At 47.8% G+C, this 18,229-nt stretch overlaps 1 protein-coding gene across 1 annotated transcript in view; it reads right to left on the bottom strand.

The window, feature by feature from the left end:
• The window catches only part of LOC140404691 (latent-transforming growth factor beta-binding protein 2-like), a 685,726-nt gene that overhangs the window by 30,670 nt on the left and 636,827 nt on the right, over positions 1–18,229 (bottom strand). Inside the window, exon 33 of the mRNA XM_072493356.1 lies at positions 16,031–16,201. Within this exon, the coding sequence (XP_072349457.1) occupies positions 16,031–16,201 (171 nt within the window). The remainder of the gene's footprint in view (positions 1–16,030; positions 16,202–18,229) is intronic.

The raw sequence follows: 18,229 nt of genomic DNA, 5'->3' as shown, positions 1-18,229 counted from the left end.
TAATCTGTCACAAACCTTATTCCTCATTGTTATCTTAATTGGATTCTTTTATACAAGTATAAAATTCAGTTGACATTTGAAAGTAAACATGAAACCACTACATATTTCTGATTATTATCCCTGTTTTGCTTTAGGAAAGGCAAACTAATTACTGACACAAATAAGATTGAGGAAGAGAAAGAGAGAGATAGAAAAGGGAGAGAAATTTTAAATGGACTTGCCTTTTAAAAAAATTAATCTGTGAAATTTTGAAAGAAAATAGAAATGTGGGAACGCAGGCCTGTCCTGTACTCCAGGGATGGTTCAAAAAAGTGTCCTAACATCACGTTTTCCCAAGAGGTCAGTGCAGCTGGAAACCATGTCCGAAATGCCATCCAGTTGAGGAGCAGGATGAATGACCTCATCAGCGCCATCAGGGTAAGTCATCCTTCAATTCCTTCCAATATCAAATGTTCATCATGTGCTAAATGGCCACTCTCTTCTCAGATCTCACACATCCATGAGCGGGGGACACATACCAATATTAATTCTCTCATGGAGACTTTCACATCACCACCATCCCATATCACCCTCCATTCTGTGACCCTTCTGGGGAGAGTTCACCACACAGTGTACATGCATTTCACTCAATCTCTGCTCCAACTCTTCCAATCACATGCTTTTCTTTCATCTTCATTCGGGCCAGTCAGGAAAGATCACAGACTGGGAGATGGCTGACATCACCGCCCTTACTAAATTTGAGGAGGCGGCAGCTAAATGCTGGGAGGACAGGGATCGCTCCTGTGAAAAGGGGAGATGGTCTTTCCCAGCAACCTAGTACAGATCACAGCTCTATCACTTCATCAAATCTTGAGAATCAGTGACAAATGTGCAGTTTTATATAGCTCATTCTCATCAACTGGAATTCTATTCTGTATTTTTTAGGCATCGGTAGATAGAGGCCCACAAGGCATCCACCTCAGTGGAGCACAGTTCTAGATTAAGCTCAGGGTCACTTTCTAGAGAATACCTCACTGACAAGTCCCTGCGGCAGTCGGAGGCAGGGACAGCCAGGTCTCCACCACTCAGAGTTCTGCTGGAGACCAGGCACCCTCTGTGATGAACTTCTGGAAGCAGCCACCAACTCTTTGCTGGAGAATCAGTCACTCAGCAGTCTAGAGCGAACGATGGAGGAGTCTGCCGCATTCTGTTTGATTCATGGATTCGATATGCGAGTGCCTTGAGGTCACCATGGGAAGTTTGGTGACCATTGCGGAGGCCTTGGTCCAGTTGGTCCAGCGGGCCATGCTGGATTTGTGCTTGGCCCTGCACTTCATGGCCACACACCCTGGCAGGCACCAGCAAGAAGTCGGCGACATGGGAACGAAGCATCTTGACCTCCCTCCAGGTGAACCATCTCCTGCGGATGTCAGGCCAGAGCCCTCGGGCACCTACTGGGAGGATGAGCATCAACTAGATACCCCGGGGGCTTCCACTCAGGATGTGCCGCTTTCAGTCCCCTCTGCCTGTGACTGAACCTACTCCAGCAGCACTAGCGACCGAGGGTGTTTCTGTCCCTTTGCAGACCCTCAGACCCCTCCTGGTCAGATTTGTTGTTACTTTTCTTTTCACTGATCATCTCTATTCATCAGGCCGGATTCTCCAGACCTCAGACACCAGAGGATGTCCACCAAGGTCATCACAGGCACTGGGGCTTAGCAGTCAGCAGGTCCCTTCACTGGCGGTGCTATAATTGTAAATAAATTGCTCTTTTGAAGTGCATGTGAATGTTTGGACAACTGGTGTTGTAAATTTGTCACTGTAATCCTTTTCTATCCAGGTTTAGACATCCTCCCATTCAGTGACAATGTCCCACTTTTGAGATGAACATTCATGTGATGTTAACCTCAGTTGAAATAAATCTCTACTCCTTTGTGTGATGTCAGGGAGATGTGTTTAAATATTTATTAGAAGTGTAGAATGTAATTATTTCTAACCCTTCTTCCTCAAGGGACACCATTGAGTCAGGGCAGCTCATCAGCACTGATACTCCAGTAGTATTTGTCTCTTCTCAGTGGTACCACCAGAACCCAAGACGTGCACAGGAGGAGGAGATCCCTAGCATATCCTCATCTCATATTCGGCAGTGTTTGCATCATTAGATGGCGACGAAAGCATTACGTTTTCTCTCGCATCATTCTTGATCCTCAGTGCATTCTCAGATCCCAGAGTGAGCGCATTCACACAGGCCAAAGCAGAAATCATGTCTTAACGATTCATGAGGCCAGAATGTGCAAGTGTGCCTGCAGGACCCATTCTTGCTGCGAATGGTTGGACACCCCCAAGATGGAAGGGAATGGCATTGAGGGCTCGGAGAGATATGGCCATGTGCCTCACTTAACGTTACTCTTCCTGGAACCTGTCAGCAATTAAAGTGTCACAGGCACATCTCCCAATTTTTCTCCATGGCATCACTGCCCTTATGCTGACCCTCAGTAGCCCCTTGAGCAGACTGGACCTCCAGATCTTCATCTTCCGTTTAGCTCCCATCTCACCTTCGAGCAAGGGCTAAACGCTTTGCACAGTCAGACTGTGAAGGGCCCAACACACTGCGATCCTGTGGAAAGTCCTACCAGCAATGTATTGCAGTGAGCTACCTGAGTAGTCCAAGCATCTAAAATGCATTTTTAGAAGCTCTATGGCCTGCTCTATAAGAGGGCATGTGCAACTGTGAGCAGCGCTGTCCCTCTCCTCGGAATGGCTGTCAGGGCAACACACCGGAGTCATCAGTCTGTGTTTCAGTGGGCACCCTTTATCCCCAAGCAGCCAACCCTGAAGACAAACTGGCCCCTCGGTACCTGAGAGTGACTCAGGATGTGGGAGTCATGGCAACTCCTCAGGTATGGTGAAGTATGTGCTTCCGATGATCACACAACAGTTGTACATTGACGGAATGGTTGCCTTTGCAGTTTATAAACATTTAAGCACCTGTATAGTCACAAGGGTGCAGTCTATTGCACTCTGCACATTTGGGAAGCCTGAGATGGCAGCAAAGCCGGAGAATTTTGTGGCTTGGCGATCTTCATTTGGAGCAAAGTTGACTTAATGATAGACCTTCCTGTAAAGAGTGCCCTATTTTATGTGTCAATGTGTAGTGGACTGAGAAATGCTGCACAGGTCACCCACTGATCCCTGGAAAGACTCAGAGGCAAATAAATTGAGTGCTGTGATCATCTTTAAAGCCACTGGCAGGAGAAAGCACCCAACGCCATGTGGTGTCAAATCTTCCTGAATAATGTGGCATATATGATATACCAGAACACGGGACAACCGCAAGTATGCCCGGCACTGCCTCTCAGTAATTTGTAAATAGGAAACTCTTTGACGATAAACCTTAGGTCTGGTGAGTTGCCTCCATTGTCTGGATCTCTCCTCCTGCTCATACTCTGGCTCCCCTTGATCATGTCCTCCAGGTGGGGTCTCCTGCTGGAGCTGTGCTTGGTGTCTCCTTTCCTTCCTTCCCCTGTTCTATCTCCTCTATTGTGTCAGGACTCTGACAAAGGCAGCATTAAGCCCTGAATATAATCCTTTTGCCTGCTCTCTGAAATTAAATATTAACGGCAAGGATGATTAAAGGGTCGAGAAGATGAATTTCTGAATATGAAACCTGTGGGAAATTTAGGGTTCCACAGCTTTTACTTGTATGGTGGCTGATGCAGCCTTGTCCCCGAGACATTAACACATACATTGAGGTGACCAAGATGGCATCCCAGAAATTTAACATGTGGAGCCCTGTGTGGTATAATAAGGTAAATTAAATGAGTGACCCAAAGTAGCTCTGCACTCCAAACTCTGATGAGGCACACTAATGACCAATCAGTTGCTCATGGTCAATGAGTGGAAGCCATATGGCCAGTTATGCTGAACACGTGACAGCCCTTCAGTGATGCAATGCAATAAATGATGCAGCTGTACTTGCTTCACTATTGTCTGCATTCACAAAGTCCACATTCCGAAGTACTACACTTGAAATGCAGTGAATGTGATGTGAAGCCTGAGGGAAGACCGAGGGGTGGGGAGCTGGAACCTGATAATGCTGCATGAAATGCTGACAAACGAGAGGGTCAAAGCGATGTCAAATCTTTGACTGGAAGGAGATGCACGCGGACTCTGGAATGGGGCGTGGGGGGCTGCTGTTAGCATGGCACAATAGAGATGGTTTGTACCGCCGCTCAGAAGATCAGGCATGTGCGTTGGAGGAGACACTGTAGTCCTTCGTTCTCATGGCATTGGCAACTCTGAGAAAGAATTGACTTCTAAACATCCCTTTAACTGTGCTAATGAAAGAAGGGGGCCCTTAACCCAGAATTGGGGTCCTCCCACACTACCTCAGACCCCTCCTGGTCAGATTGGTGATTGCCATGTGGTCTTCTATCCACCCCGTCCACAGGCAGTGTGCAAGGTCATTCCCCCTTGAGAGCTTCATATCACTCCTTCCCACCTTTATTAGGTGCTTTCAATCTACAGGCTGTCCAGTTCCATCATCATTCCATCTGCAGCTCAATACTGCGACAGCCAAGTCCAGGGACAGCAACTTTGAGACAGCCCTGCACATCAAGCTGTGCCTTTTTCCTCTGGTTCCCAAAACCTTTGCCCCTTCCTGCAGCTGGCGTACACTGTGTTCCGAATGAATGCATGCTTGATGCACTTCTGAACCGTCTCCTTTCTCTGCCATCTGACTATGAGGTCCATATAGCCCTTGAATTGCCTGTATTCTGTGACTCCATTCAACTTCACCACAGGGTCATCTGAGCTCTGTGATTCTTAACTGCAAGTCCCAGACCAAAGAAATTCCCTTTCTCAAAGTTGCCCATTGTCATGAGGATTAAAGACTAGTGTCTCCTCCAAACCACACCCCTGATCTTCAGAGCGGCGGTACAAACCATCTCTAATGCGCCATGCTAACAACCCCCCAAAATCCATTACTGAGTCATAAGAACATAAGAACTAGGAGCAGGAGTAGGCCATCTGGCTCCTCGAACCTGCTCCGCCATTCAATGAGATCATGGCTGATCTTTTGTGGATTCAGCTCCACTCTCCGGCACGAACACCATAACCCTTAATCCCTTTATTCTTCAAAAAACTATCTATCTTTATCTTAAAAACATTTAATGAAGGAGCCTCTACTGCTTCACTGGGCAAGGAATTCCATAGATTCACAACCCTTTGGGTGAAGAAGTTCCTCCTAAACTCAGTCCTAAATCTACTTCCCCTTATTTTGAGGCTATGCCCCCTAGTTCTGCTTTCACCCGCCAGTGGAAACAACCTGCCCGCATCTATCCTATCTATTCCCTTCATAATTTTATATGTTTCTATAAGATCCCCCCTCATCCTTCTAAATTCCAACGAGTACAGTCCCAGTCTACTCAACCTCTCCTCTCAATCCAACCCCTTCAGCTCTGGGATTAACCTAGTGAATCTCCTCTGCACACCCTCCAGTGCCAGTACGTCCTTTCTCAAGTAAGGAGACCAAAACTGAACACAATATTCCAGGTGTGGCCTCACTAACACCTTATACAATTGCAGCATAACCTCCCTAGTCTTAAACTTCATCCTTCTAGCAATGAAGGACACAATTCCATTTGCCTTCTTAATCACCTGTTGCACCTGTAAACCAACTTTTTGTGACTCACGCACTAGCACACCCAGGTCTCTCTGCACAGCAGCATGTTTTAATATTTTAACATTTAAATAATAATCCCTTTTGCTGTTATTCCTACCAAAATGGATAACCTCACATTTGTCAACATTGTATTCCATCTGCCAGACTCTAGCCCATTCACTTAGCCTATCCAAATCCCTCTGCAGACTTCCATTATCCTCTGCACTTTTTGCTTTACCACTCATCTTAGTGTCGTCTGCAAACTTGGACACATTGCTCTTGGTCCCCAACTCCAAATCATCTATGTAAATTGTGAACAATTGTGGGCCCAACACTGATCCCTGAGGGACACCACTATCTACTGATTGCCAACCAGAGAAACACCCATTAATCCCCACTCTTTGCTTTCTATTAATTAACCAATCCTCTATCCATGCTACTACTTTACCCTTAATGCCATGCATCTTTATCTTATGCAGGAACCTTTTGTGTGGCACCTTGTCAAAGGCTTTCTGGAAATCCAGATATGCCACATCCATTGGCTCCCCGTTATCTACCGCACTGGTAATGTCCTCAAAAAATTTCACTAAATTAGTTAGGCACGACCTGCCCTTTATGAACCCATGCTGTGTCTGTCCAATGGGACAATTTCCATCCAGATGCCTCGCTATTTCTTCCTTGATGATAGATTCCAGCATCTTCCCTACTACCGAAGTTTAAAAAAAAAATGTTTATTCAAATTTTCCAACAAAATCTTTAACAAACCCCCCCCCCAGTAACAAAAAGAAACACAAACACAAGTCAAAAATTATACAAAACTTATACATTGGGTTTCTCCATATACAGTAACCCCCCCCATATGACATTCAAAGGTACCCATAGGGAAGCCCCCCCCCCACCCACCCGAATTCCCCCCCTGAAAGAGAACCCCCCTACCCCCCCCACCCCCCCGCCACCCTTGGGTTGCTGCTGCTGCTGACTTTCTCCTAATGCTCCGCAAGATAGTCTAGGAACGGTTGCCACCGCCTGAAGAACCCCTGTACAGACCCTCGTACGGCAAACTTTATCCTCCCCAGCTTAATGAACCCTGCCATGTCATTTATCCAGGCTTCCACACTGGGGGGCTTCGCGTCCTTCCATAATAGCAAGATCCTTCCGCCGGGCTACCAGGGACGCAAAGGCCAGGATACCGGCCTCTTTCACCTCCTGCACTTCCGGCTCGTCCGTTACCCCAAATAGTGCCAACCCCCAACTCGGCTTGACCTGGACTTTCACCACCTTGGACATAGTCCTCGCGAAACCCCTTCAAAACCCATCCAGTGCCGGGCACGACCAGAACATGTGGACGTGATTCGCCGGGCTTCCCGAGCACCTCCCACATCTGTCCTCCACCCCAAAAAACCTACTCAACCTCGCCCCTGTCATATGCGCTCTGTGAGTAACCTTGAATTGTATTAGGCTGAGCCTGGCTCAAGAGGAGGAAGAATTAACCCTACTCAGGGCATTATCCCACAGACCCTCATCTATCTCCTCCCCAAGCTCCTCCTCCCACTTGCCCTTTAACTCCTCTACCAAGGCCTCCTCCTCCTCTTCTTTCAGCTCCTGGTAGATCGCCGAAACCTTGCCTTCTCCAACCCATACACCCGAAATCACCCTGTCCTGAATGCCCTGTGCCGGGAGCAGCGGGAATTCCCTCACGTGCCGCCTCACAAATACCCTCACTTGCATATACCTGAAAGCATTTCCCGGGGTAAGCCAAACTTCTCCTCCAGCTCCCCTAGGCTCGCAAACGTCCCATCTATAAACAGGTCCCCCATTCTTCTAATCCCTGCCCGATGCCAGCTCCGAAACCCCCCATCCATCCTTCCCAGGACGAACCGATGGTTCTCCCGAATCGGGGACCAAACCGAGGCTCCCACCTCACCCCTGTGTCGTCTCCACTGCCCCCAGATCTTCAACGTCGCCGCCACCACCGGACTCGTGGTGTAGCTTGTCGGCGAGAGCGGCAGCGGTGCCGTCGCCAGCGCCCTCAGGCTCGTGCCCACACAGGACGCCATCTCCAACCTCTTCCACGCCGCCCCCTCTCCCTCCATTACCCACTTACGGATCATCGCCACATTGGCTGCCCAATAATAGTCGCACAAATTCGGCAGATCCAGCCCTCCCCTGTCCCTACTACGCTCCAGAAACACCCTCTTTACCCTCAGGGTCTTATTTGCCCACACAAAACCCATGATGCTCCTACCTACCCGTTTGAAAAAGGCCTTGGGAATCATAATGGGAAGGCACTGGAACACAAAGAGAAACCTCGGGAGGACCATCATTTTAACCGACTGCACCCTGCCCGCTAGCGAGAGTGGCAGCACATCCCATCTTTTGAAATCCTCCTCCATCTGCTCCACCAACCGCGTCAAATTGAGTTTGTGCAGGGCCCCCCAACTCCCAGCCACCTGGATCCCTAAGTACCGAAAGCTCCTTTCCGCCCTCTTCAACGGCAGGTCGACTATCCCCTTTCCCTCGTCCCCTGGATGCACCACAAAGAGCTCACTTTTCCCTACATTGAGCTTATACCCCGAGAAGTCCCCAAACTCCCTTAGGATCCGCATGACCTCCGCCATCCCCTCCACTGGATCTGCCACATACAGCAACAGGTCGTCCGCATACAGCGACACCCGATGTTCCTCTCCCCCTCGGACCAGTCGCGTCCATTTCCTGGACTCCCTTAGTGCCATGGCGAGAGGCTCAATTGGCAATGCAAACAACAAGGGGGACAGGGGGCACCCCTGCCTCGTCCCTCGGTACAGCCGAAAGTACTCCGACCTCCGCCGATTCGTAGCCACACTCGCCACCGGGGCTCTATATAGCAACCTGACCCAGCTGACGAACCCCTCCCTGAACCCAAACCTCTGCAGCACTTCCCAAAGATACTCCCACTCCACCCAGTCGAAGGCCTTCTCCGCGTCCATAGCTGCCACTACCTCCGCTTCTCCCTCCACCGAGGGCATCATAATCACATTGAGGAGCCTCCGCACATTAGTGTTTAGCTGCCTGCCCTTTACAAATCCCGTCTGGTCCTCATGAATCACCCTCGGAATACAGTCCTCAATTCTCGTAGCCAGCACTTTTGCCAGCAACTTAGCATCCACATTGAGGAGCGAGATCGGTCTATACGACCCACATTGCAGTGGGTCCTTGTCCCGCTTCAGGATCAGAGAGATCAGCGCCCCGGACATTGTCGGGGGCAAGGTCCCCCCCTCCCTTGCCTTATTGAAAGTCCTCACTAGCAATGGGCCTAGCAGGTCCACGTATTTCCTGTAAAACTCGACCGGGAACCCATCTGGCCCCGGGGCATTCCCCGCCTGCATGCTCCCCAATCCTTTAACCAGCTCCTCCAGCCCAATTGGCGCCCCTAAACCAGCCACCTCCTCCTCCTCCACCCTCGGGAACCTCAGCTGATCCAAAAATCGTCGCATCCCCTCTTCCCCCGCTGGGGGCTCAGATCTGTACAGATCCCCATAGAAGTCCCTAAATACCTCGTTTATTCTCACCGCACTCTGCACCGTATTCCCCCCGCTATCCTTAACTCCATCTATTTACCTCGCTGCCTCCCTCTTATGAAGCTGGTGTGCCAGCATCCGACTCGCCTTCTCCCATACTCATACGTCGCCCCCTGCGCTTTCCTCCACTGTGCCTCTGCTTTCCCTGTGGTCAACAGGTCGACCTCCGTCTGGAGGTTCCGCCGCTCCCTGAGTAGTCCCTCCTCAGGGGCCTCTGCATATCTCCTGTCCACCCTTAAGATCTCCCCCACCAACCTCTCCCTGCCCTCTCTCTTCTCCCTGTAGGCCCTGATGGAGATTAACTCTCCCCTGACCACCGCCTTCAGCGCCTCCCAGACTACCCCCACCTGCTCCTCCCCGTTGTCATTGTCCTCCAAATATCTTTCAATGCACCCCCGCACCCGCCCGCACACCTCCTCATCCGCCAATAAACCCACATCAAGATGCCACAGCGGGCGCTGGTCCCTCTCCTCTCCTAACTCCAGCTCCACCTTGTGTGGGGCGTGGTCTGAGATGGCTATGGCCGCGTACTCCGTTCCCTCCACTTTTGGGATTAGCGCCCTGCTCAAAATAAAAAAATCTATCCGGGAGTAGGCTCTATGGACGTGAGAAAAGAATGAAAATTTCCTGGCCAGGGGCCTGACAAACCTCCATAGATCCACTCCCCCCATCTGGTTCATGAACCCTACTACCGAAGTTAAGCTCAGTGGCCTTTAATTACCTGCTTTCTGACTACTTCCTTTTTTAAACAGTGGTGTCACGTTTGCTAATTTCCAATCTGCCGGGACCACCCCAGAGTCGAGTGAACTTTGGTAAATTATCATTAGTGCATTTGCAATTTCCCTAGCCATCTCTTTTAGCACTCTGGGATACATTCCATCAGGGCCAGGAGACTTGTCTACCTTTAGTCCCATTAGCTTGCCAACCACTACCTCCTTAGTGATAACAATCCTCTCAAGGTCCTCACCTGTCATAGCCTCATTTCTATCAGTCACTGGCATGTTATTTGTGTCTTCCACTGTGAAGACCGACCCAAAAAACCTGTTCAGTTCCTCAGCCATTTCCTCATCTCCCATTATTAAGTCTCCCTTCTCATCCTCTATAGGACCAATATTTACCTTAGCCACTCTTTTGTTTTATATATTTGTTGAAACTTTTACTATCTGTTTTTATATGCTGAGCAAGTTTACTCTCATAATCTAGTAATCTTTATAGCTTTTTTAGTAGTTTTCTGTTGCCCCCTAAAGATTTCCCAGTCCTCTAGACTCCCACTAATCTTTGCCACTTTGTATGCTTATTCCTTCAATTTGATACTCTCCCTTATTTCCTTAGATATCCATGGTCGATTTTCCCTCTTTCTACCGTCCTTCCTTTTTGTTGGTATAAACCTTTGCTGATCACTGTGAAAAATCGCTTGGAAGGTTCTCCACTGTTCCTCAACTGTTTCACCATAAAGTCTTTGCTCCCAGTCTACCTTAGCTAGTTTTCCCCCTCATCCCATTGTAATCTCCTTTGTTTAAGCACAAAACACTAGTATTTGATTTTACCTTCTCACCCTCCATCTGTATTTTAAATTCCACCATATTGTGATTGCTCCTTCCGAGAGGATCCCTAACTATGAGATCCTGAATCAATCCTGTCTCATTACACAGGACCAGATCTAGGACCGTTTGTTCCCTTGTAGGTTCCATTACATACTGTTCTAGGAAACTATTGCGGATACATTCTCTAAACTCCTCCTCAAGGCTGCCTTGACCGACCTGGTTAAACCAATCAACATGTAGATTAAAATCCCCCATGATAACTGCTGTACCATTTCTACATGCATCCGTTATTTCTTTGTTTATTGCCTGCCCCAGTATAATGTTACTATTTGGTGGCCGAAAGACTACTCCTATCAGTGACTTTTTCGCCTTACTATTCCTGATTTCCACCCAAATGGATTCAACCTTATCCTCCATAACACCAATGTCATCCCTTCCTATTGCCCGGATGTCATCCTTAAATAACAGAGCTACACCACCTCCCTTATCATCCACTCTGTCCTTCCGAATAGTTTGCTACCCTTGGATATTTAACTCCCAGTCGTGACCATCCTTTAATCATGTTTCAGTAATGGCCACTAAATCATAGTCATTCACGATGATTTGCGCCATCAACTCATTTACATTATTCCGAATACTACGAGCATTCAGGTAACGTACACTTATGTTGGCTTTTTTACCTCTGTTTTGAATCTTAACACCTCGATCAGTAACCTCTCCTAAGTTATATTTCCTCTTAACTTTTCTCCTAATTTTCCTTGTTGTTGAACCCATATCTTCATAAAACATAGAAAATAAAGCACAGAACAGGCCCTTCGGCCCACGATGTTGTGCCGAACCTTTGTCCGAGATTAATCATAGATTATCATTGAATTTACAGTGCAGAAGGAGGCCATTCGGCCCCCTGAGTCTGCACCGGCTCTTGGAAAGAGCACCCCACCCAAACTCAACACCTCCACCCAACACCAAGGGCAATTTTGGACACTAAGGGCAATTTATCATGGCCAATCCACCTACCCTGCACATCTTTGGACTGTGAGAGGAAACCGGAGCACCCGGAGGAAACCCACGCAGATAAGGGGGGGGACGTGCAGACTCCGCACAGACAGTGACCCAAGCCGGAATCGAACCTGGGACCCTGGAGCTGTGAAGCAATTGTGCTATCCACAATGCTACTGTGCTGCCCTTAAGAACAAATAAATCTACACTATATCATTTTACCGTAATCCATGTACCTATCCAATAGCTGCTTGAAGGTCCCTAATGTTTCCGATTCAACTACTTCCACAGGCAGTGCATTCCATGCCCCCACTACTCTCTGGGTAAAGAACCTACCTCTGATATCCCTCCTATATCTTCCACCTTTCACCTTAAATTTATGTCCCCTTGTAATGGTTTGTTCCACCCGGGGAAAAAGTCTCTGACTGTCTACTCTATCTATTCCCCTGATCATCTTATAAACCTCTATCAAGTCACCCCTCATCCTTCTCCGTTCTAATGAGAAAAGGCCTAGCACCCTCAACCTTTCCTCGTAAGACCTACTCTCCATTCCAGGTAACATCCTGGTAAATCTTCTTTGCACCTTTTCCAAAGCTTCCACATCCTTCCTAAAATGAGGCGACCAGAACTGTACACAGTACTCCAAATGTGGCCTTACCAAAGTTTTGTACAGCTGCATCATCACCTCACGGCTCTTAAAATCAATCCCTCTGTTAATGAACGCGAGCACACCATAGGCCTTCTTCACAGCTCTATCCACTTGAGTGGCAACTTTCAAAGATGTATGAACGTAGACCCCAAGATCTCTCTGCTCCTCCACATTGCCAAGAACTCTACCGTTAACCCTGTATTCCGCATTCATATTTGTCCTTCCAAAATGGACAACCTCACACTTTTCAGGGTTAAACTCCATCTGCCACTTCTCAGCCCAGCTCTGCATCCTATCTATGTCTCTTTGCAGCCGACAACAGCCCTCCTTATTATCCACAACTCTACCAATCTTCGTATCGTCTGCAAATTTATTGACCCACCCTTCAACTCCCTCATCCAAGTCATTAATGAAAATCACAAACAGCAGAGGACCCAGAACTGATCCCTGCGGTACGCCACTGGTAACTGGGATCCAGGCTGAATATTTGCCATCCACCACCACTCTGACTTCTATCGGTTAGCCAGTTAGTTATCCAACTGGCCAAATTTCCCACTATCCCATGCCTCCTTACTTTCTGCAGAAGCCTACCATGGGGACCCTTATCAAATGCCTTACTAAAATCCATGTACACTACATCCACTGCTTTACCTTCATCCACATGCTTGGTCACCTCCTCAAAGAATTCAATAAGATTTGTAAGGCAAGACCTACCCCTCACAAATCCGTGCTGACTACCCCTAATCAAGCAGTGTCTTTCCAGATGCTCAGAAATCCTATCCTTCAGTACCCTTTCCATTACTTTGCCTACCACCGAAGTAAGACTAACTGGCCTGTAATTCCCAGGGTTATCCCTAGTCCCTTTTTTGAACAGGGGCACGACATTCGCCACTCTCCAATCCCCTGGTACCACCCCTGTTGACAGTGAGGACGAAAAGATCATTGCCAATGGTTCTGCAATTTCATCTCTTGCTTCCCATAGAATCCTTGGATATATCCCGTCAGGCCCGGGGGACTTTTCTATCCTCAAGTTTTTCAAAATACCCAACACATCTTCCTTCCTAACAAGTATTTCCTCGAGCTTACCAGTCTGTTTCACACTGTCCTCTCCAACAATATCGCCCCTCTCATTTGTAAATACAGAAGAAAAGTACTCGTTCAAGACCTCTCCTATCTCTTCAGACTCAATACACAATCTCCCGCTACTGTCCTTGATCGGACCTACCCTCGCTCTAGTCATTCTCATATTTCTCACATATGTGTAAAAGGCCTTGGGGTTTTCCTTGATCCTACCGGCCAAAGATTGTTCATGCCCTCTCTTAGCTCTCCTAATCCCTTTCTTCAGTTCCCTCCTGGCTATCTTGTATCCCTCCAATACCTTGTCTGAACCTTGTTTCCTCAGCCTTACATAAGTCTCCTTTTTCCTCTTAACAAGACATTCAACCTCTCTTGTTAACCATGGTTCCCTCACTCGACCATCTCTTCCCTGCCTGACAGGGACATACATATCAAGGACCATGTAACAACCTGCCGCGTCGCTTACCATTAATGTTTTTACTTCCCGTTTTATTCCTTTCAGTATTACTGGGCCTATTCACTGAGCTCCCCCCAGTCCCTCTCTCTTGTACTGTCACCCTTTTTGATTTTTGACTATGGTTTCTCTGCCTTACACTTTCTCCCTTACTGCCTTTTGTTTCTGTCCCTGTTTTACTACCTTCCAACTTCCGCTATCGGTTCCCACCTCCCTGCCACATTAGTTTAAACGCTCCCCAACAGCTCTAGCAAACACCTCCCCCAGGACATCGGTTCCAGTCCTGCCCAGGTGCAGACCGTCCGGTTTGTACTGGTCGCACCTCCCCCAGAACCGGTTCCAATGCCCCAGGAATTTGAATCCCTCCCTCTTGCACCATCTCTCGAGCCACGCATTCATCCTATCTATCCTGACATTGCTACTCTGACTAGCTCGTGGCACAGGTAGCAATCCTGAGATTACTACCTTTGAGGTCCTACTTTTTAGTTTAACTCCTAACTCCCTGAATTCAGCTTGTAGGACCTCGTCCTGTTTTTTTTACCTATATCGTTGGTGCCTATGTGCACCACGACAGCTGGCTGTTCACCCTCACCCCCCCAGAATGTCCTGCAGCCGCTCCGAGACCAGTTATGTGAGGGGTGGGCAGCCCTTGTTAACCTACACTGCACAATTCTAGATTAATTTAAATTAATTTAAACTCCTGAAATTTAAAAGGAACAGTCTTACCGATTGGATTGGATTCAATTCCCACCTTGATTCAAATTCCCAAACTCACTCTTGGTTGTGTCTCACTCTGGCTGTGTCTTCTCTGGCTCACTGGGAGAACTCACTGGGAGTGAGTTACAAGTTGCTCTTTTTAAATTGGCCTGAGTTGACTCCCCTCCCCCACCTGCTTTTAGATCAAAGTAGATTAAAGTGACTGACACTTAACTGCCAACCAGTTATGTGAGTGGGTGGGCAGCCCTTGTTAACCTACATCGCTTTGACCCTCTTGCTTGTCAGCATTTCATGCAACATTATCAGGTTCCAGCTTCCCACCCCTCAGTCTTCCCTCAGCCTTTCATTGTTCCTCGTCTTCCTTCACCACTCGTCACTCTTCCTTCTATCGTGCCTCTTTGCACTTTCCCCCACTTCCCTTGCAGAGTCTTCCTTCCCCATTTCCACCTGGTCTTCATCATCCCCATTCTCTCCCCCCCCCCCCCTCCAAGGTTTAAATTCTCATCTGCAAAAGTGGAAGCCTACATCAGTTCGGTAGAACAGTGCTGTCCTTGCAGACAATGGTGTCAGCCACCGGGAGCAGAACCCCATGTATTTTCCAATCCTGGGCGCAGTATTGGTCAGCGTCTGAAAGTAGAGGTCTGAATGAGTACCACAGAACAGTGGTATCCTTATAGGCAACGTCGGCAAAGAGCAGGAGACCACCAACCCTACAGCCCAAGCAGTGTGGTGTTGATTGCAACAAGAGCAGTGCGGCGCTATGCAAATAGGCTATGTATGTTGCACTCAACTCAAAGTCACAAACTGAAATCTGGCTTGTGCATGCCACATCTTTTTGAATGGGTTTGACGCCGACATAATTTCCAGTTGGTGGGATGCGAGATTGGAAGGCAAGAGGAGATTCCGGCCAGCAGCTGTTTTAGTGAGCATTCATGAGATTCAAATGAATGCACAGTTGTTCAATTCACTAGGCAACGAGATAATCAATCTGTCATTAACCTGCTCTTGGGAGAATTAAAGACTGGGTGCAATTCTCCGGAAAGATTTTTGAAGTGTAGTAGTGAGCGGGAAGTGCTGCGGGTTTCCTGGAGCTTGGCCCGGCAAGGTGTTCGACATTAATTGGTTCACTTAATGAGGCCCCACGGGCTTCTCACAGCAAGTGAATGCTCGCCACCCGATTTGCTGGGAATGTGCACACCAGCCCCCTCCCCGCTAACAAGGTCGAGGAGCTCTTAAACATCAGTTGCACAGCGAGCCCCACTCAGCTCGCAGCCAGATAAAAAATGAGTGCCCTTTAAAGTCCCTGAAGCCCCTTAAATCCCTTAAGTCAAATTTACCCCTTAGTAATTATTTGGCATTTACTTTTAAAATAGGTATTGAATATTATCTTACCTGATGTTCTGGAGGGGCAGAAGGCACACTGCAAGCCCCAGGCCTCTCCATATAAGCAACAGCATTCAGTGTATGTTGTTGATCTGGTCCTCAAAGGTTTGCTACAGATGTCGTCCTCAGTCACACCTTGCCAGCATATATCCAGATATGTGTCTACCTCTTCAGAGTCAACTAAACAATAGAATTAACATCAACAGGGTTATCTTCAAAACAAGTCAAAATCTTCTGTCAGGTTACTGTTGGACACATAAAAAAAGGGTAAATCCTGCGAGGTTCCATGCTTTGGGTTCTTGTGTGCACAGGTGATGTCACAATAACGTGGTGTGCTGCCTGGAATTTCCATCCATTGATTTAAGAAGAAAACAAATCACAGCCACCACACTTGTTAAGCCACATGCAGATCAACTTTCTCAGCCCAATACCAACTGTGTTCACGGCAGCCCAATTTTAAACAGAGGGCACCTAAATAGACATTACATCCTCTAATATACAAAATGAAAATCGCTTATTGTCACAAGTAGGCTTCAAATGAAGTTACTGTGAAAAGCCCCTAGTCGCCAAATTCCGGCACCTGTTCGGGGAGGCTGTTACGGGAAGGAACAAATGCTAATTTCAGGTATAGGTCCTGAAAGCCTTTTTGATGTCCATACAAATATGATGATAGGTGAGTTTCCCCACTCAGAATGTGATTGTGTGACGATCTTTGATCCAGAAGCAAGACAGTAAGGAAAATTTGTAATTTCTTTGAAATGTCCAGGAATCTAATTATTTTAGTGAATGGCCAATTAATTTAAACAAAAAGTAGAGTACCCAATTATTTTTTTCCAATTAAAGGGCAATTTAGCTTGGCCAATCCACCTAACCTGCACATCTTTGGGTTGTGGGGGTGAGACCCTCACAAACACGGGAAGAATGTGCAAATTCCACACGGACAGTGACCCAGAGCCGGGATCAAACCTGGGATCTCGGCGCTGTGAGGCAGCAGTGCTAACCACTGTGCCAACGTGCTACCAGGAATGATCAATTAATGGCCATCCAGCGCTCTGTGGAAGGCTGAGTGCTGCCAGGGAGGGAGGGCGCTGAGAAAAGCGTGGGCCAGTACTTCTAATGTGCCCCCTTGGGGGAAAGCCATTGCAAAGCACTCTGAGGGAGCTCCTGACTTGTAAAATATAGCTTTCAGTGAAAAAACTGCCACGAGTGTTTGGACAGTACAATCATACCGAGACCTCAGTCCCCGTACACAAATGTTAATTTTATTGGAGTCCTGACTTTCATCCCACCCTGGATCGACGTTGCAGCTAAAACTTAAAGGCAGCCTTGCGAATCGTCCTGCCTGCCAACAGCAAAGCCAGATGGACAACATTAAATCAATTGCTGTTTATTAATGTAAATTGGCTTCTTTATTGTCAATGGGCATATTTCCGAATCGTGCTCGCAGACCAAAATATTGCATGCGAGTGCAATGACATTCTAGTGCAACATTCCAGAGCAGGACTGAAGGATTGCTACATTGTTTATCATAGAATTTCATAGAATTTACAGTGCAGAAGGAGGCCATTCAGCCCATCGAGTCTGCACCGGCTCTTGGAAAGAGCACCCTATCCAAGGTCAACACCTACACCCTATCCCCATAACCCAGTAACCCCACCCAACACTATGGGCAATTTTGGACACTAAGGGCAATTTAGCACAGCCAATCCACCTAACCTGCACATCTTTGGACTGTGGGAGGAAACCGGAGCACCCGGAGGAAACCCACGCACACACTGGGAGGATGTGCAGACTCCGCACAGACAGTGACCCAAGCCGGAATCGAACCTGGGACCCTGGAGCTGTGAAGCAATTGAGTTCCTAGCATAGATCCCTGCGGTACCCTACTAGACACTGCCTGCCAATCGGAAAAAGACCCCTTTATTCCAACGTTTTGCTTCCTGTCTCCTAACCAGCTTTCTCAGGACACTATCCGCAATCCCATGTGCTTTAACTTTACATAGTAATCTGCTATGTGAGCCCTTGTCGAAAGCCTTCTGAATGTCTAAATAAACCATTGACACCAGTTCCCCCTGGTCACCTCTATTAGTTACATCTTCAAAAATCCATGCCGACTTTGTCTGATTATACCACTGCTTTCCAAATGCTGTGCTATGAAATCACAGGTCTATAGTTCCCTGTTTTCTCTCTACTTCCCTTTTTCAATAG

This window comes from Scyliorhinus torazame, chromosome 2, assembly GCF_047496885.1.
Source record: "Scyliorhinus torazame isolate Kashiwa2021f chromosome 2, sScyTor2.1, whole genome shotgun sequence".
Lineage (NCBI taxonomy): Eukaryota > Metazoa > Chordata > Chondrichthyes > Carcharhiniformes > Scyliorhinidae > Scyliorhinus > Scyliorhinus torazame.
This window is presented reverse-complemented; position numbering and strand designations above follow the sequence as displayed.